Source organism: Microtus oregoni, unplaced genomic scaffold, assembly GCF_018167655.1.
Source record: "Microtus oregoni isolate MIOR12 unplaced genomic scaffold, Mior012 000019F_ref0000042, whole genome shotgun sequence".
Classification (NCBI taxonomy): Eukaryota; Metazoa; Chordata; class Mammalia; order Rodentia; family Cricetidae; genus Microtus; species Microtus oregoni.
This window is the reverse complement of record NW_024543078.1, coordinates 34382886-34403818: the sequence shown is the minus strand read 5'-3', so window position 1 is coordinate 34403818 and position 20933 is coordinate 34382886. Positions and strand designations below refer to the sequence as shown.

Below are 20933 nucleotides of genomic sequence, written 5' to 3'. Positions count from 1 at the left end.
TGGGCTGGGGAAACATCTCAGTTGGTAAAGTAATTGCTGTGCAAGCATGAGAACCTGGGTTTGGATCCCCAACTCTTACGTAAAAAGCCAAATGCAGCCATGGACCTCTGTAATCCCAGCACTAGGCAGGGAGAGACAGAAAGATCCTCGGGGCTCACTAGCCAGTCAGTCTAATTGAAACAGTGAGCTCCAAGTTCAATGAGAAACCTTGTTTCCAAAAAAAGGAAAAAACGGCGAAGCCATGATGGTGTACGGTCTTTAATGCCAGCACTCAGGAGGCAGAGGCTGGCAATAGTACTTTCCAGAACAGGAAAACTCTCTCAAAATTGATGTTGACTTCTGGTGCTCTCTCTCTCTCTCTCTCTCTCTCTCTCACACACACACACACACACACACACACACATCTCTGTGCCTGCCTGTCTGTCTATCTCTCTCACATACACACCATGAACAGCAGCTTCCTCCACATGCTCCCACCACACTCTGCCTCACCAGGGGCCCAGGAGGACTATAGACTGAAATCACCAATGCTGTAAACCGAAATAAGTAATATCTTCCATTAAAAATTGTTTCAAATATTTGGTCATAGGATATACAGGTAACTAACAGTAGTATTAAAGTAATACTAAAAAAAAAAACCTTTCAGTTGCTATGATAAAGAACATGACCAAAAGCAATTTGGGGAATAAAGGACTTATTTCAGCTTATCGTTTATAGTCCATCATGAAGAAAAGCCAGAAACCTGGAGGCAGGAACTGAAACAGAAACCAAGGAGAGTACTGCTTGCTGGCTTACTAATGTCATGGTTAGTATTTTGTCAACTCAACACAAGCCATAGTCATTTGGGAAGAGAAGCTCACAATTGAGAAAATTCTTCTATTAAGGTTTTCCTATAGCCAGGCATAGTGGCACGCACCTTTTATCCCAGCACTCAGGAGGCAGAGCCACAGGTTTCTCTGTGACTTCAAGGCCAGCCTGGTCAACAAAGCAAGTTCCAGCACAGCTAGGGCTGTTAAATAGAGAAATCCTGTCTACAAAAACAAAATGACAACAACAACAACAACAGATTTTCATATAGGCAAGTCTGTTGGGCATTTTATTGATTAAAGATTGATGTAGAAGGGCCCAGCCAACCATGCGTGATGCCAACCCTGGGAAAGTGGTCCTGAGTTGTATGAAAAACTAGGCTGAACAAGTCATGGGAAGCAAGCAATCAAGCAGCATTCCTCCATGGCTTCTGCTTCAGTCCCTGCCTCCAAGTTCCTGCTTTGAGCTTGTGTTATGGCTTCCCTCAGTGATAGAGTATGACCTGAGGGTTGTAAGATAAAGTAAATCCTTTCCTCAAGTAGATCTTGGCTGTGGTGTTTTATCACAATAACAGATACTATAACTAAGATAAAAATTGGTACCAGGAGAAGAAAATATTGCTGTTCAGACATGACTATGTTTTGGTGAGACTTGTTCAGATTGCTTTTTTACATACCATAGGACCAACTGCCCATGGATGATGCCATCCACAGTTGTCTGGGCTCTTCTGCATCAATAATTAGCCAAGAAAATGCACCACAGATTTGTCTAAAGGCCAAACTTTCAATTGAGGTTCCTTCTACTCAGATGATTCTAGTTGGAGTTAAGTTGACAAAAAAAAACCAAAAAACAAAAACTCAAAACAAAACTAATCACCACACACAAATAAACACATACTTTAAAAAGTATCTTTAAAAAGTTAATTAATATTAGAAGAATTTTCTTCCCTTCTGCTGGGAATAGAATCCAGGGCCTTTCATATGCTAGGAATGTGCTCTACAACTGAACTACAATGCCAGCCCAATAATTTTCTTTTTATTTTTTTCTCCCTTTGTCATCTTCTGGTGTGGGAAGTCCTTCTGTATATGTGTTGCCTTTATTGGTTAATGAATAAAGAAGCTGCATTGGCCTGTGATAGGGAAGAATAGAGGTAGGTGGAGGGGGGAACTAAACTGAATGCTGGGATAAAGAGGGTGGAGTCACAAGATGTCATGTAGCCACCAGAGGGGAAAGACACAAGCTGTCAGCTGGAACCTTGCTGGTAGGCTACAAACCTCATGATAAAATATAATGGAAATGGGTTCATTCTAGATGGAAGAGCTAGCTAACAATACACTTAAGCTATTAGCCAAAGAGTATTGCAATAATATAGTTTCTGAGTGATTATTCTGAGTCAGGGTGGTTGGGAAATGAACAAGCAGCCTCCTACTACAATCTTCGTCTGAGATAGGGTCTTATGTAGCACAGATTGGTCTGTAACTTGTAGCCTAGTCTAGCCTCAAATTCATGATCCTACTGACTCAATCTTCCAATCCTAGGACAAGAAGCATATACCATCGTGTCCATCAGCAGTGGCAGAGAGACAGCCTAGCACTTGCACCAGTAGCCTGAGGCAATCCCCACTTAGGGACCTCTATCTTGACCCACCAGTGACCAGTGTCCAGGAATTGAAGTTGAATTCTAGATTCAACAGAATCAGGGAACTGTAAGTGATACTGCTCCAGAACCCTTTACTGGGCTTTTGTGTTGGTTTGATGAGCATGGTCCTCACAGGCTCATAGATTTGAATGCTTGATCCCTTGTTGGTAGATTTGTTTGGGAAGGATTGGGAGGTAAAGACAGATCTTAGATTATATCACAAAAGGGTATGTCAGGACAAGTCAAGTCAGCAAATATATTAAGTAGTGATATGGAATAGCGTACACTTTAGATTTAAATACAACCTTTAGAGACACTCATATGAAAATCAGTACATGACAACATGGGCTCTTTTTGCTGTGGTTGGTCTGAGCCAGGTCTGACTACGCATTCCTGGCTAGTCTGGACTTCAGAGAGCTCTGCCTTCCTCAGCCTCCAAAGTGATTAAAGACACAGTCCTCCCACCGCCTGGCAGGTGTAGGCTTCTTGAGGGAAGGACATAGGTGTCCTTCTAATTGCTATGTGTGTGACTGTGGCCCAAGTTCCACTGATCAAAGGATGTTATTTACAACAAGGTTTAAGGATTATGTACAGTTTAAAACTTAAAGAAAAACATATGGTCTGGTCTCCTTATTTTCCTCTTTTTTCTATCTATCTATCTATCTATCTATCTATCTATCTATCTATCTTCTTTCTTTCTTTCTTCCTCTCTCCCTCCCTCCCCTTCCTCCCACCCTCCCTTCCTTTCTTCCTTTCTTTTTTTCTCCCCAAAACAGAGTTTCTCTATGTAACAGCACTCGCTGTCCTGGAGCTAGCTTTGTAGACCAGGTTGGCTTCAAATTCGTAGAGATCCACCTTCCTCTGCCTCCCAAGTGCTGGATAAAGGGTGTGTGCCACTACCTACTGGATCTTTCCTATCTTCTTATCCTGCTTCATGCCTGGCACCCAGAAGTTTTCTTAACATGTTAAAAGGCATCCATGAAAATCCCACAGAAAGCAGTGAATTCCAGGTGAAAAACTGAAAGTCTTTCTCTTGAAATTAGGAGCAAGGCAAGCATGCTCACTTCATTACTGCTTGGTATTGTATGAATCCTCTAGCCAGAACAATTAGGCAAGAGGCATGAACAGAAGACATAGCCAGGCGGTGGTGGCACATGCCTTTAATCCCAGCACTCGGGAGGCAGAGGCAGGTGGATCTCGGTGAGCTCAAAGCCAGTGTAGTCTCCAGAGTGAGTTCCAGGACAGCCAGGACTGATACATGGAGAAACCCTGTCTTGAAAAACAAAACAAAAAAATAAACAAACAAGCAAACAAACAAAAAGACAGAAGACATCCAAACTAAAAAAGAAAATTATTTCTATCCACAGATTACCGGTATGATCCTATATACAGAAAATTCAAAAACTAAAACAAGCAAACACTTAATAAAACTAACAAACTCAGTTTCAAGGCACACATTTATACCCCCAAAGCAATACACTAGTAATGATCAACCCAAAAGTGAGAGAGCTTCCACTTATAGGGATATTTTTGGGGTTTTTTTTTGGTTTTTTTTGGGGGGGGGGTTTCGAGACAGAGTTTCTCTGTAGTTTTTTGGTTCCTGTCCTGGAACTAGCTCTTCTAGACCAGGCTGACCTCGAATTTACAGAGATCCGCCTGCCTTCTACCTCCCGAGTGCTGGGATTACAGGCGTGTGCCACCACCGCCTGGCTTTTATAAGGATATTTTTAAAAAATAAACATCTTGGTAGGGGAGGGCTTTTAAAAATCTGGTTTTGGTGGCACAGGTCATTAATTCTAGCCCTTGGGAGGCAGAGTGAGGCCTCTGAGGTAGGTGGATCTCTGTGAGTTTGCCAGCCTGGTCTACATAGTGAATTCCAGGACAGCTAAGGCTACACAGTGAGACTCTGCTTCAAGAAAGGGGGTCGGGGCTAGGTGGTGGTGGCACATGCCTTTAATCCCAGCCCTCAGGAGGCAAAGGCAGGCAGATCTATAGAGCGAGTTCCAGGACTGGCTCCATAGCTTTTGAGAACTCTATCTCAAAAGAGAGAGAGAGAGAGAGAGAGAGAGAGAGAAACAAAAACAAAAAAAGGAAAGAAAAGAAAGGAAAAAAAGAAAAGAAAAAAGGGTGGGGTGGGAAATGGATGTTAGGAATAAATTTAACAAAGGAGGTAAACACTTGTCAAATAAAAACTACACAACATTGCTGAAAAAAAATTTAAATAAGTCCTAAATAAAGAGAGATGAGAAAAGAGTTTGGCTTCATGGACTGGAAAATTCAACAGTGCTGCCAATGCTCCCCAGAGTCAGCTATAGAGTCAGCACAGTCCCTTTAAACTCTGACAATCTTTTGAGTTGTGGGAAGTCCAGTTCTCAGATTCATGTGAACTGCAAGTCTGCTCTGTGAGAGAAAGAACCATTTTCTCAACAAACGGCACAGATAGCTGGAGTTATAAGCAAAAGGATAGAGTTGAACCCTTGCTGCATCCCTTACAGAAAAATTAACTTAAAATGGATATAAACTGCTTGTGGTGGTAAGTGCTGTAATCTCAGCTCCTCACAAGGCTGAGCAGGAGAATAACTTGCGGTCTGGAGTTTGAAGACAGCCTGGGAAAGACTGAAATTTTGTCTCAACAAACTGACAGATCATCTAAATATTAGTTAAAACACAAAACTCTTAGAAAAAACCCACAAGAATAAATCTCCATGACTTTAGATTTGTCAATGAATTCTTAAATATTACATGAACAACGTAAAAAAAAAATGTTTTTTTTTTTTCTGCTGCCCTACACTGCAGACGTGAGACCTGTCAGCCCCAGCTGACAGACATGTGATACGTGGCCTCTTGCCTGCTGGCTGCCCTTGGAGCAACTTCTCTCCCAGGACAGACATCAAGAAGATTCTAGACAGCTTGGGCATCAAGGCAACTGATGGCCAGCAGCGAAGTTAATAGTGAACAGAACGGAAGAAACATTGAAGGAGGGTGTGGGCAAGCTCGCCTGTGTGCCTGCTCGCGGGGCTGCTGCTGCTTCTGCTGCCCCTGCTGCCCCTAGCTCTGTAGCTCCTGAGACTGGCTCCCACTGCCATTCCTTCATGCTCTACCACCACCCACGCAGGGTACAAAGACGAAAAGGAGGAGTCTGAAGATTATGGCACAGAATTTGGCTTTTTGATTACATTTCTGTTCCCCTACACATAAAGTCTTTTATGTAAAAAATTAAAAAATGCAAATTGAATTTTTTGTGGGTAGTCACAAACATGGAGAGATTAAGTGCAAGGAAGTGAGAGGTTCCAACACATTCCCAGCTGTACACATTCCCAGCTGTACATAGGTTTTGTTTTTTTTTTTGTTGTTGTTGTTGTTGTTATTTTGTTTTGTTTTCCGAGACAGGGTTTCTCTGTAGCTTTGGTTCCTGTCCTGGAACTAGCTCTTGTAGACCAGGCTGGCCTCAAACTCACAGAGATCTGCCTGCCTCTGCCTCCAAAGTGCCAGGTTTTAAGGTGTGCGCCACCACCACCTGGCTCTGTACATAGTCCTTTACTGTGAATCTTCAAGCCTCCGGTACTTTGTATCTTGGTCAAGAATGGTGTCTTTAGCTGAGTGGTAGTGATTCATGCCTTTAATGCCAGTTCTTGGGAAGCAGAGGCAGGGAGATATGAGTTTGAGATCCAGTTACACAGAAAAACTCTGTCTCAAAAAAAAAAAAAACACAAAAAACAACCACACTACAAGTCACAGCTCCAGAGAGTTGGGAGTGTGAGGTGTTATGGGGGAAGGTGGAAGGGAGGTGGGAAAAATACATAGTTCAATAAAAAACAAAAACAAAACAAGAAAAAAGAATGGAGTCTTTGGAGAAAATTATATCCTTATAAACAGGTGTTGAAGAACGCTCTTTGTAGGTGAAGAACCTGGGCAGATGAGGTGGCTGAACTCCCTTCTGAAATAGCCGCTACAACTTTGCCCGCATGGGCTCTGCACAGGGAGTGTTTCCAGCTTCTGAAGGGAGATGGGAAAATAGCCTGACTTGGACTGGAAAATTCAACAGTGCTAACCTGTCGATGCTACCCAGAGTGATCTACAGAGCCAACGCAGTCCCACGAAGCTCTAACACTCTTTTATGAGTAGTCAAAGTCCAACTGCCCAATGGGTTTCTCAGTGTCAGGAAAGCTATGCTTACCAAGAAGCCCAGAATTAACTTCTAGGTGTGGGGCTGTGCTAGTTAGTTTACTATTAACCTGACACAGGCTAAAATCATTATGGAAGAAGGAACCTCTTAATTGAAAAAATATCTCCACCAGATTGGCCTATAGGGCATTTTCTTGATTAATTATGGATATGGGAGGGCCCAGGCAGTGCCATTCCTGAGCAGGTGGTCCTATGTTGTACAAGAAAGCAAACTGAGCAAGCCATGGAGAATAAACCAGTGAGGAATGTTCATCTATGGTCTCTGCTTCAGTTTCTGCCTTACCTTCAATATCTATACAATAAACTAAATCCTTTCTCCATAGTTTACTTTTGGTCATGGTGGTTTTCTCTTTGTTTTTTTGTTTTTCTGTGTAACTGCCCTGGCTGTCCTGGAACTCACTGTAGACCAGGCTTGCCTAGAACTCTGCCTCCTGAATACTGACATTAAAGGAGTGTGCCACCACCGCCTGCTAGTCATGGTGTTTTATTACAGCTGTGGGTGTTCAAAACACATGCTCAGTGGCTGGTGCTAAGAGTCACAACTGGGAATAAACCAAACTCTTCCTTTGGTATAAACAGGATGCTGAAGCTCCCTTCCTGAGGACACTGGGAGATGCTGTCCTGTGCTGCTTCCCTGGTGTTGCAATAGCAGGTTCAGTTTTATTTATTTATTTTTTAATTTTTTTTTTTTTGATTTTTCGAGACAGGGTTTCTATGTGGTTTTGGAGCCTGTCCTGGAACTAGCTCTTGTAGACCAGGCTGGTCTCGAACTCACAGAGATCCGCCTGCCTCTGCCTCCCGAGTGCTGGGATTAAAGGCGTGCGCCACCACCACCCGGCTATTTTTTAATTTTTTTTTTGATGTTGTTTTTCAAGACAGGGTTTCTCTGTGTAGTCCTGGAACTTGCTCTGTAGACCACGCTGGTCTCAAACTCAGAGATTCACCTGCCTCTGCCGCCTGAGTGCTTGGATAAAAGGTGTTGGATACCACTATTTGGCTGGGTCAAATCTTAAAAGTATTTACTTGAGTGTCCTTTCTTGCCTACTTCTGGTAGTGAGGGCTGAGGCTATAGCACAAAGAAAACTTTCTTCTGTAGGCCTGGGAAAGCAGGATTCCTTAGCGCTCAACATCAGCCAATGCTATATTGTGGGGTACCAGACCCTTGGCCATAAACACTTGACACTTTTCTCTGACTCTTTATTAGATCTCAGACAAGGAATTTGAGTACCTAGGCTGCCTTTAATCTGCAACAAACTCTAACCAAGGAATCTTGGTTAAGTTCTAATTCTAATCTAACTGAGGAATCTTGGCTTCCTAGACCCATATAAGAGCTTTATCACCTGTAGGGCCAAGAACTCCAATACCTGAGAAGGAAGACAACTCACTTGTGCCATTTTCTGCTGCTTCTGCCTGTGCACTATGGCCCGTGCACTGCTGCTAAAATTCAGATCTCATGACTTCTGTTTTTGTTTTTTTTTTTAAAGATTTTTCTTATTTATTATGTATACAGTGTTCTGCCTATATGTATGCCTGTAGGCCAGAAGAGGGCGCCAGATCACATTACAGATGGTTGTGAACCACATTGTGGTTGCTGGGAATTGAACCTCAGAAATCAGGACTTAGCAATAACCAGCTCTTAAACGCTGAGCCATCTCTCCAGCCCTACTCACTTACTTCTATTCCAGTAAGGCAGAGGACTCCAGAACCATCTCGCCCATAGAGCACTGGCACCATCTGCCATACACAGCAAGGGTAAAATCATAAAGTATTTTAAAATCTGTATTATTGTCCAGCAAAAACTTTGAGTCTATAATCTGTACTCTGTTAAAAAACAGAAATAAGAGTGGAGTTAAAGGCTACGAGCATGAAGCTGGCATTACATATCTATAATCCCAGTACTTGGTGTATGGAGGCAAAAGGAACAGTTCAACACCAGCCTATATGGTGAGGTTTAGGCAGGCATGAGCTACTGTCTCAAACAAAAACCAACAAAAAACATGAGTTGAAATGAACCACTCCCCTTTTTGAGACTCCCCTTTTGCATCCAGCTATGTAGCCCACACTGCCCTCAAGATCTTTATGTAGACCACATTGACCTCAAATTGGTCACAGCCTTCACAGTTCTGGGATTACAGGTGTGTACCTCCAAATCTGGCTCAACATTTTTACACTGGGAGAATTTTATGATCGGCGGAGCACGATAGTTTAGTTAGTGGTACTTTGCCTGTTTATAGCAGGCTCTGGAGCCAGGATGATCCAGGGGAATCCCACCCAGCAACAGCTTCCTGTCAGAAAGCAGGAGGGGACACCCAAGTCACAGGTTGCTGATATACAACGGGGCTCACTAACTCCTCTTCCGCAAGACGGCTGCAAAACAAGTGTTCAAAAATGTAGATCTTAGCAGGGCATTGGTGGCGCACGCCTTTAATCCCAGCTCTCGGGAGGCAGAGGCAGTGACAGTGGCAGGCGGATCTCTGTGAGTTCGAGGCCAGCCTGGTCTACAAGAGCTAGTTCCAGGATAGGTTCTAAAGCTATAGAGAAAAGCTGTTTAGTGCTTGTTTTGGCTCCAAAGCCTGTGGGCCTCAAAGTCGCGACGCTTCGCCTTGGGCCTGTCAAACGCTGCAATGACCAGAGTGCCCACACGCCCTGAGTTTACTAGAGTCTTAACCAGGCTCTGGAAGCTTCTCACCTCTAACTAATGACAGTGGAAGCGCGCTGAGCAACAGGCTGACTTTGGCCAGCTGCAAGCTCCGCATTGGCGCGAAGCCGGAGAGGGACGGAAAGGCAACTCTGTGACATCACGACACGCCCACAGCCCGTCGCTGAGGCAGGCCGCTCCTCCGGGGCGGGGCTACGCGCTGACGCCACACGCCGGGGCGGGGCTGAGAGTTTGGAGCCCGGAGTGGGGTGTCGGCGCCTCACTCGGGTGGAGCAGAACGGCAGACAGGTAACCTTGCGCGGCGGACGGGCTCGGTCCAGGGCTGGGCGGCTCGGCGCTTGCCAGCTGGAGCCGGCGGCCGAGGGGGAGGCCTATACGCCCTTGCAGCCGGGCCACCCGAGTGACGGGCGTGAAGCCGGACCGAGTCGGGCTGACGGAGGGCGGCGATGGTGGGCGGGGGACGAGCCTGACGGACAGGCGTCGAAGCCAATGGAACGGCAGGGTCCGCCTGGCGGGCGGAGATTGGCGGACGCGGACGCGCGCCGGGGGTCGCCGGCCCGAGCGCGATTGGCTCTGGCGGCGGAGCCTCGGAGGCGGCGGGCTTGGGTGTCGGTGGCTCGGCGGCTCGGGAGAACCCCAAGGTCGCGGCGCGTCACGTGGCCCGGTCGCTTCCTCCGGCCCGCGCGCGTTCTTTTGTCCTGCGTGCCCTGGCCCCAGCAGGCCGCCGTCCTTGTGTTCGCCGCGCCCGGTCAAGGCGCTGACCTTGGTGCCTACGGCAGCCCCACCTGCCGGTGTGAGGTGAAACCGGCAGCGGGCCAAGGTGACACTCGTTTCCCTAGAAACCCCGTCCACGCACCGCTTTCCTCGCGAGAGTGTGTGTGACAGACCCGAGTTATCCTTCCGAGTGACTGGGAAGCCTGCGACCGTGCCCTCGCAGGAGTTACCAGATCGTGTGCCTTTTACCCACGCGCAGTGCGCCAGTAGCCGAGATGACAAGCTCGGGAAGAGTAGTCACGTGGCGGACACGAGCGTGCAGACCGGAGGCCCGAGGGTAGCGCATAGGGGTAGCTGCAGGGTGAGGCTGGGGAAAGGGAATTAAAGGGAAATGAGAAGCGCAGCGCTAGGTGATGTGCGCATGCGTAGCCCCACTTCCTGACTCGCTCTGCGGGATGAGAAAATGGCGGCATTACCATTGGAGGGTGGAGTTTTAGACCCTTGACGTCAAAAGGTCACTCAAGGAACACCTCTCTACGGGCCCAAGTGGGGTCAGTGGGGTCAGCCAGTTTTCGATCGAGGCCTCGAAGGGCGTGTAAACACTTTAAATACGGTGATCGTCAGTCAGAGGTGTTATCTGTAAATAGTGACGCCAATTCAGCTGTGCAACTCAGCTTCTTGACCTCTCTGTAGAAGCAAATAACTAAAAACAAATGTTTTTTTTCCCTGTGGATTTCATTACCCTATGGGCCCGACTTGCGTCTGTGCATCCTGTGCTGTGACATTGAGCAGAGGGCACTGTTGGAGTTTCCTAGTTTGCCCGGTCTTGTGGTCCTGCCCTTGACGTGGCCCCTGGGTAGATTACTTAGTAGCTGACGTTAGGATGCGTGACACCGTCATTGTCTTTTTCTCTTTTCTATTCTTGTCCCTTTGCCTCACATATTAGGCAGTTTTCTTTCTTTCTGTTTAAAAAGTTACATTATTTGTGTGTAGGGGAACATGTACATGTGACAGCGCTTGTGTAGATTCCTTAGGACAACTTGTGAGATTTGGGTTTCTCCTCACCGTGTGGGTCCTGGGGATTGAACTTAGGTGGTCAGGTTTGGTGGCCCTGATCCATCTTGCAGATGTTTTCCCCCTGGTTTGTACACATTTAGGTTTGCTTATCTTTCGGGCAGATTGACCTTTGCATTATTTATGTTCCTCTCAGTCTCTGGTAGTTGCCTTTTCACTGCTCTGCTTTATTAGATAATAGGGCCATTCTTGGAAATACTTGGGTTTTCTTTTTGGTTTTTCAAGATACGATTTCTCTTTAGACCTGAATGTCCTCAGACTCACAGAGATCTGCCTACCTCTGCCTCTCAAGTGTTGTGATTAAAGGTGTGTGCCACCACCACTTGTTGTGAAATAATGTGTTTTCGATCTTATGTTCATTATTACTATCTTGTCAACAAACATATACTCTTATTTTTATCCTCCTGCCTATTGGGCTTTTTCTGATGTCAGGATTTATAGTGGCATGTTAAATGTTAAGTCTTCCATTTTGCTTATTCTAGTTTCATTTCTCCTCTTTCTCTGTACTGACTTCCTTTGGGTTACTTTAGTACATACAGCCAAGGCTTACCTTGGACCCAAGGTTATCCCCTTGCTTCAGCCTTCTGCATGCTAGGGTTTGCAGGCATGCCACACCATTCCTGGCACTGCGTGTGCATGTGTAGGTCAGAGGACAACTTCAGAGAGTCACTTTCCCACCGTGCGGATCCTGGGGATTCAATTTGGGTTGTCATACTTGGCAGCAAGTGCCTCAACCAAAGTGATGAGTTTTCTTGGCAGCTCTTGTTGGATGATTTCAGATCGACAGTTCTGTTCCTTTAGTATTTAAAAACTGTCCGTTTTTAAGTTTTTCTATTCCTTGAGACAAGATCTTCCCTGGAGCTGGACTGCCAGTTAGCAAGCCCCAGCAGTCCTCCTCCTGCCTCCCCCAGCACTGGACTTACAGATGCACATGAGTGACCACACCTGTCTTTGCAAGTAGCTTCTAGGGATTTGAACTCTGATCTTCATGCTTATATAACACTCTCACCCACTTAAGCGGTCCCAAACCTTTTCTTAATTTCATTTTCTTGGTCATAATGCGTCATTGTAGTTTTTCACAAGGTTTTTATAAGTTTATGATATGTCTGTAGTGTTTAGCTTTAGGGTCTGTTTATCTTCTTGAATATGTGTAGTTAAGCCTTTTACCAAATCAGGAAATTTTGTTGTTGCTGTTTTTGGTTTTTGTTTTTTCAAGACATGGTTTCTCTGTGTAGCTTTAGAGTCTGTCCTGGAACTTGCTCTGTGGACCAGGCTGGCCTCGAACTCACAGAGATCCACCTGTTTCTGCCTCCTGAGTGCCTTGATTAAAGGCAGACGTCACCACTGCACAGCTGTTGCTTTGTTTTTTAAGACAGGATTTCTCTCTGTAGCCCTGGCTGTCCACTTATTTTGTAGACCAGGCTGGCCTTGAACCTCTGCCTCCTGAGTGCTGGGATTAAAGTTGCGCATTACGGCACCTGGCCCTATCCAGATATGGTAGTCTTAACAGCTGTGATATATTGGTATTAGTGTAAGTTGAGAAGGTATGAGAATTGATCTCATCTTTTTACTTATTTTTGAGTCAGGGTCTCACTGTATATCTCTGGCTGGCCCAGATCTCTCTCTCATTCATTCATTCATTCATTCATTCATTTTTGAGGCAGGAACTCATAGAGATCTTCTTGTCTCTGCCTTCCAGTGCTAGGATAAAAGGTATGCACCACCATGTCTGGCTCTTAAATATTTAAGCAGAGTAGAGCAGGCATTTTCTGACTGCTAAATAGCAGAGAATGCTACCTCACGTCTAAGAACTTCGTTACCGCTGTAGTTGTGGTCCCCACCCAGTATGAGGAATGTGCCCTCATTACTGCTGGAATCAGGCCCCAGCTGATTGTCGCTGGAGTAAAGGTGGAGATAAAGTCCCTCATTTGTGTTTTGACGTCACTGAAGATGGAGCTGTGGTACCTTCTCTGATGTTTGTAGTAGGAAAATAGTTTAGATGTTTCATTTTGCTGCACCTGTCACTATCCTTTGACTTAAGAGCATAGGCTTTGTGCCTTCTCTTGTCTACACCTGTTAGCATTTATTTTTTCTTTTTGGTTTTTTGACACATGGTTTCTATGTGTAGCTCTGGCTGTCCTGGATCTAAATCTGTAGACCAGGTTGGCCTCAAACTCACGGACAACTCACGGACATCCGCCTGCTTCTGTCTCCCAAGTGCTGGATTAAAGGCACTTCACACCACCGCACGGCTGCCTGTTGACCTTTCTTAGAGTTCCTCTGTTCATTAATCTGGAACCTGTGGCACAAGGACGGTGCTCTGTCAGTGCTCTGTCCAAGATTCAAGGTTCAAGTCAGTTTGCTTGCTTTCTCCACCTTTTGGAGACTTTTGTTTTAAATTTAACATTTATGTTTGGGGCTGAGTTTAGCAAGAAACAGGAATTCTGTATATACTTTAATAAAATGTTGGCAGATTATCATGCTTTCTATAAAGATTTCAGAATTTTCACTCTTTCAGAACATACCATTGCCTTTAATCCCAGCACTTGAGAGGCAGAGACTGACAAATCTTTGAGTTAGTTCCAGGCCAGCCTGATCTACAAAGTGAGTTCTAGGACAGCCAGGACTGCAACAAAGAAAAACCCTGTCTCAAAAACCAAAAAATCAAGGGGCTGGAGAGTTGGCTCAGTGGTTAAGAATGCTGACTGCTCTTCCAGTCAGTTCCAGTGGGTTCAATTCCCAGCACCCACATGGCAGCTCAGAACTGTCAGTAATTCCATATCTGACACCTTCATGCATACAAGCAGGCCAAAACACCAATGCACATCAAATAAATAAATTTAAATTCTCTTTGAAATAGGGTCTATCTAAATAAGTAACTCCGGCTGGAAATCTAGAGGCCTCTAGAGGCTTCCCTCAGCCTCCAGAGTGCTGGGATTATAGGTGTGTGTCATAATGCAACCTCTTTTTTTTTTTAAATATTTATTTATTATGTATACAATATTCTGTTTGTGTGTATGTCTCCAGGCCAGAAGAGGGCACCAGACCTCATTACAGATGGTTGTGAGCCACCATGTGGTTGCTGGGAATTGAACTCAGGACCTTTGGAAGAGCAGGCGATGCTCTTAACCACTGAGCCATCTCTCCAGCCCCCATAATGCAACCTCTTAAAGTGCCTCTTCCCTTCTGCCTTCACTAGTCTGCCTGCTTTAGACCCCTGCAGGCCTGGGCACCTCTGATGCTGCAGAGCCACAGCTAGGGAAAGAGCACAGCCATCTTCAGACTCAGGTATAGAGACTTGCTCCTTCAGCGATCTGGCTTTGGAAGTACTGGATGAAAGCCTGCATGCAGTTAGACGGGCTAAGTAGGCCGTGTACTAGAAAATGGAGATACTCCACTAATGTTTCACGAGTTAGAGTAATTGCCATACCAAGGTGACTGATGTTTACTTATCTTGGGAACTTGAATTTCTCAAACATCTCTGTTAGCTTCTTATAAGTTATAATTGTACGTTGGCCTACTTGTAAGTTATAATTCTTTAGTCATAGAATATTTGTATTATAATTACAAACAAATGAGAGCGACAAGAGTAATTACTGTCTCTACTGTTTGGTTCAAAGATACTGAGCAGGTCAGGTCTAGTAAGTAATGCTTACACAGCATATGGGTATCATTGATACTTGTGCCACTATCAGTAAAGTTCTTACTGCACAAGGACCTGGGTATGGTAGTACATGCTTGTAATCCTAGAGCTGGGGAGGCAGAGGCGGGTGGATCCCTGGGGCTCCCTGGCCAGCAAACCTAGTTTATGTGATAAGTTCTAGGCGAGTGAGCTACCTTGTCTCCAAAAAGGAAGGCAACACTTAAGGAATGACACCAGAGATTGACCTTGGGCCTCCCTATAAGTACACATATTTATGAGTAGTAGTATATAAGTATATATATCATACATATATCTGTATGTATTTAATATTTAGATGCTCTTGCCTTAGCTTCCAGACTGCTGAGAATACAGGTGTATGTCATTATGCAACACCTTTTTAAAAAAATTATTTGTGTTTTATGTACTTTGGTGTTTTGCCTGCATGTATGTCTGTTGTGAGGGTGTCAGATCCCCTGGAACAGGAGTTACAGAAAGTTGTGAGCTGCCAAGTGGGTTCTAAGAATTGAACCTGGCCCTCAGGAAGAGCAGCCAGTGCTCTTAACTTCAGAGCTATTGCCCCAGTTCCTATGCAACACTTCTACTTCCCCAGAATACTAAGAGCACAGAGAATACTCAATGATTTCTGGATACAGTAGAAAATGCCATTTTGCAATTATAGTCAATCTTTAACCAATCCTTGTTGTCTTTTTTTTGCAGTCATTTTAGACAGTACATAATAAATGTAAAGAGGGGGCTGGAGCGATGGGTCAGTGGTTTAGAGCATTGGTTGCTCTTCCAGAGGTCCTGAGTTCAATTCCTAGCAACCACACAGTGACTCACAACCATCTGTAATGAGATCTGGTGCCCTCTTTTGGCGTGCGAGCATTTATGCAGGCAGAATGTTGTATACATAACTAACTAAATAAATCTTTTTTTTTTTTTTTTTTAAATCTTAGTCCTACAGCTAGTTGCCTGGATTCTCAGGGTAGCTGATTGGGAACTACCTTTAAAATAAATAAATAAATAAATGTAAAGATCCCAAGTCAGATGGGATCAAGTCTGCAACTCTGTGCCTACTTTTCTGGGGCTAATCCAGGCATTGCAGGGATGTGAGTATGTCAGTTTGACAGTCATGCTCTGTCTTGCTCTCATGTGGACTGGGCATTGAGCAAGTCACTGGCTGGTATGAATACCTTTCAAGCTAGAGTCTTTTTCCTGAACAGTTGGGCAAGTTTTATCTCCTTAATGTTCTCCTAAAACTTCTCTCTCTCTTTTTAAACAGGCACTTGTGGAAGGCTTCAGGACAAAATGTTTCATTTAAGGACTTGTGCTGCTAAGTTGAGGCCATTGACGGCCTCCCAGACTGTTAAGACATTGTCACAAAACAAACCAGCAGCAATTAGGACGTTTCAACAGATTCGGTGCTATTCCGCACCTGTAGCTGCTGAACCATTTCTTAGTGGGACTAGTTCGAACTATGTGGAGGAAATGTACTGTGCCTGGTTGGAGAATCCCAAAAGTGTACATAAGGTAAGGCTCACAGAGAGTTCCTGTGCTGTGTGTGTTGGTTAGGTGCTCACTGACTGCCAGGTAAGTAAGTGTACCTAGGAGAGTCGGTGGGCAGGCAGGCAACTGGACCCCAACACCACCTACCATGTCAGCTGCATCAGACTCAGTGTGGCCTCACCGGAGAACACAGCCTTCTTGAATGATTTCCAGCAATAAACTCAACACTCTGAGCACACAAGGAAGCATGTGTAGCCCTTCAAGGATATGAGGAAATACAAGTGTGGTCCTGCGAACATTGAGGAAGCACAAGACTGGCGCTCCAGGATTTCCCCAAAGCTTGCTTTAGGATGAAGCCTCTGAAGAAAGTCTGTGAGAAAGAATGGGACCTCGAGATGCTCTTCGTCCTTGCTACTCTGAGAGAACACATGTATTTGTGACATTATAAATTCAGTACATGTAATTTCTATATAAACTGGTTTAGATCCTTGTTTCTCTTTTTCTCCTGTTTTTGATTTTTCTGTATCATCTACATGGGCACTTTCTTCTTAGACCCTTTTCTTTTCTGCACTGTTTTCCTGAACCCTTTCTGAGGGCAATTTGTTCAGACAATGTGGAGATGTGAATCCCCAAACTATCACAATATATCCACTTGCCCTGGGCTAGCCCAGTCATCTTAGTAGTGTCAGAATTGGTTTGGTCTGTTTGTGGCCAATGACTGCTTATAGGGTTTTTTGTTTTGGTTTGGTTTTTGGCAACAAGGTTTCTCTGTGTAACAGCCCTGGCTATCCTAGAATCACTTTGTAGACCAGGATGACCTTGAACTCAGAGATCCTCCTGCCTCTGCCTTCTGAGTGCTGGGATTAAATGTGTGTGCTGCCACTGCCCGGCTTGTTTATAGGTTTCTTAGCTTTTGGATAAGGAACATGGAGTGGTTGCAGTGTGGTGTGATGTAAGAGTTTATATTCCACAGCTCCTCATCTGTAAGTTTTTGGAGAGAAAAGAAGAAAATGGCAGAGGCATGATGATTATCATCTTCATGGAGGCCATGCTCAGCCAAGATGTTTACCTTTCCTGTGAATTGGGCCTGTTTGCCCTATTCAATCACAGAGTCACCTCAACAGAAGGCATCCTGTGCCTGTTATCCATTGACCTGTGACTAAGTTTTTTATTTGTTTCAACTTCAGGTCTTTTTTTTGAGACCCTGGATGAATATCATGAACAATTCAAAGAACAAACAGCCCCACCCATGGCACCCATATACCTGCTCTTATATACCTACCTCATCCTCACTCCTCTTTCATTTTCTATATGTTGATAGTGGTGGTTCCTCGGTGGGCCTGAATCAGCAGACTCATTTACCTGGGCCCTTCCCAAACCTGCTGCTTCTGATTCTGGCCACCTGTGTTCTTGGACACCTTATAGACGACTCTCATGTACATGTGGCATTTGAGCATACGAATATCACCTTCTTTAAGGAGAAAAGTGATGTTGAAGATGCTGGCAGCTTTCTGGTGGCAAACCTAATTGGGACCATATTCAAGGATTCTTCATTTACTGTATGAACTGGCAGAAGAAAAAAAAAACTTTTCTTGCTTTTTATGAAACTAGGTTTCTCTATGTATTAGTCCTGGCTGGCCTGAACTTGGCTTTTGTAGACCAAACTGGCCTCAAACTCACAGAGATCCTGCTGCTCTGCCTCCCAAATACTGGGATTAAAGGTGTGCGCTACCACTGCCTGACGAGTCTGGGCTACTTTTACAGAGTTAGGCATTGCTCTGCCCCTTCTACCTGTAGAGGGAGGACCAGAAAGGCTGATTGAAGGGCTGGGCCCTCTAGAAATTCTGGCTGTAGTCTGACAGCACTTTGATATCTCTCCTGCCTTGTTTACCGCTAGATAGTCCTCCTCAAATTGTATTATGCACACACATGGTACATACACATTTTTTGAGGGAGATGACCCTTAATTTAAGTCTTTTTTTTTTCCCCCCCTCAGAGACAGGGCATCTATGTGTAGCCCTAACTGCCCTGGAACTAGCTCTTGCAGACCAGTCTGGCCTCAAACTCACAGAGATCCACCTGCCTCTGCCTCTGCCTCCCAAGTGCAGGGATTAAAGGCATGTGCCACCACCACCAGGTTTAAGTCAGATTTTTAAAGATACTTGTAATCCACAGAATGTTAGGATCTGTAACCTTAGGAATGCTTCAGTTTTATTAAAAATGCTTTGGGGACTTGGGAGATGGACCAGTGGATGATGTGGTTGATGTACATGTATGAAGACATAAGTTCAGACCCCCCAGCAGCCATATGAAAAGCCAGATGTGGCAACATGTGCCTATAATCCAAGTGCTGGGGATGGGATCAGAGGATCCTGGAGGCTTGCCTGGTCAGCCAATTTAACCGCACTGGTAAATTCTATTTTAGAAATGTCTGAGGTCAGTTTCAATAATGATTTTCAGAGAGGTCATGGGGGCTGCTGGTGAAAGATGTTCAATAGGACAAACTTAAATTTATTTGTTTATTTGCCTGTCTGTCTGTCAATTTTGAGGCAGAGTCTCTGTTATGTAACCAAGCTGGTCTTGAAATCATATAGCCCAGGCTGGCCTTCAACTCATGATCCACCTGCTTCTGCCTCAAAAGGAGGTGTTTTTTTCTTTTTTGGGGGGTGGGATTCGAGACAGGGTTTCTCTAGCTTTTTGGAACCTGGCCTCAAACTCGCTTGGTAGAGCAGGCTGGCCTCGAGCTCACAGAGATTCATCTGCCTCTGTCTCTGCCTCCCAAGTGCTGGGATTAAAGGTGTGCGCCACCACCACCCAGCATAAGGAGGTGTTTTCATGACCACACTGAATACAGTTAACAGTGTAATTCTCTAATTACATCTTTGATTGTATTTAAATCTTTGCAAATATCATAAAATTGCCCTTCTAAATTATGAATGTGCGTGTGTGTGTGTGTGTGTTTGTGTGTGTGTGTGTATGTGTGTGTGTGTGTGTAGATGAATGTATGTGGGGAGGTTAGTGGCGTCAGATCCCCTGGACTTGTAGTTACAGATAACTATAAGCAGCCTGACATAGATTTTGGGCACTTAATTGGGGGTATTTTTGTTTGTTTTCTTTTTTTCTGAGACAGAGTTTCTCTATTTAGTCCTAACTGTCATGGAACTCGCTCTGTAGAGTTCTGTAGGCTGGCCTTGAACTCACAGAGATCTGCTTGCCTCTGCTCCCAAGTGCTGGGTTTAAAGACGTGCCACCACAGTCCAGCACTGAATTGTGATTTGTTAGAAGAGTAGCAAGTGCTCATAACCACTGAGCTGTCTCTCCAGCCTTTTGTATTTTGCTTTATAGTTAAATATGCATATGCATAAACATATTTTTACTTGTATGCTGCTCAGAATCCAATCAGGGTACTACTTCAGGGGCCTTTTTTTTTTAATTTTTGCTTTTTAAGGAGTTCTGTTTTGTTGTATTGTGTCGCTCAGACCCTGGCCCAGGTCCCTGAATTCCTGTGCTCAAGCAGTCCTGCTGTAGCCTCTCAAGTAGTAGGGTCTGTGGGTGTGGGCTGCTATGCCTTGCTTTTACCACCCCATTCCCCCTTTTTGTGATGCTTGGGATTAAACCCATGGCTTTGTGCATATGAGGCAATGATTTGGGCACTGAGCTATGTCTCTGTCTGATATTATTTATTTGGTTGAATCTTGGTCTCACATTGTAGACCAGACTGACTGGAACTCATTGTGTAGCACAGGCTAGTTTGGAAGTTATGGTGATTCTGTTATCTCAGTCTCCCAGGTACTGGGATTACAGACATGAGCCATCGTGTATGACCATATTTAAAACAAGACAGCCGTGATGGCACATGCTTTTAATTCTAGCACTTGGGAGGCAAAGACAGCCAGATCTCTGTGACTTTGAGGCCAGTCTGATTCAAAACAAGTTCCAAGAAAGCTAGAGCTACCAAGAAATCCTATCTTGAAAAAGAAAACAATAACCACAGAAGCGACTTTTTAAAAAGATGGCTGGGTTTTAGTTTAGTAGTACTGTATTTGCCCAACATATATGAGGCCCCTGGTTCAATCCCCAGTATTTCATAGAAAAAAAAGAATATATAATTGTGAAAATTCTGTGTGTGGCAAAAATATTGCCACAGGATAGAGCTCCTATGTCCCTTCTTCCAGTGCTGCTCCACAGTGTTCTGTTTTCTTACTTGATCTGCCTCTGCACCAGGTCTACTATCCTTTTGTTCTAAGTTTGGTCTTCTCTGAGACTTTATCTGTTATAGGTATTTCTCATTGAATGCTTTTAAGAACCTTTGGTGGTAGCCTGTTATCTTTTTTTTTGATATCATAATTTGTTGGGGATACTTAGAATGATGACATCTATTTTTGTGGGGGTGGTTTGTTTTGTTTTCAAGACAGGGTTTCTTTGTGCAACAGCCTTGGCTGGCCTCGAACTCCTGGGTGCTGGGAGTAAGGTGTAAGGTATTGCCCAGCCATTTTTCTGTTTTAAAAACAGTCAAAACTAGGGTTGGAGAGATGGCTCAGTGGTTAAGAGCATTGCCCACTCTTCGGAGGTCCTAAGTTCAATTCCCAGCACCCACATGGTGGCCCACAACCATCTATAATAGGACCTGATGTCCTCTTCTGGCATGCAGGTATATATGTACTCATATATAAAATATAAATAAATAAAATTACAAAAAACAGTCAA

General features: G+C 44.6%; 1 protein-coding gene across 4 annotated transcripts in view; it reads left to right on the top strand.

Annotated features, from left to right (window-relative positions):
* The first annotated feature begins 9458 nt into the window (after window positions 1-9458).
* Window positions 9459-20933, top strand: part of Ogdh (oxoglutarate dehydrogenase) — a 65986-nt gene continuing 54511 nt past the window's right edge. For all 4 annotated transcript variants that reach the window (XM_041668745.1, XM_041668748.1, XM_041668747.1 and 1 more), the window contains exons 1-2: window positions 9459-9577; window positions 16003-16250. In XM_041668745.1, the coding sequence (XP_041524679.1) occupies window positions 16029-16250 (222 nt within the window). In that variant the 5' untranslated portion in view covers window positions 9459-9577; window positions 16003-16028. The remainder of the gene's footprint in view (window positions 9578-16002; window positions 16251-20933) is intronic.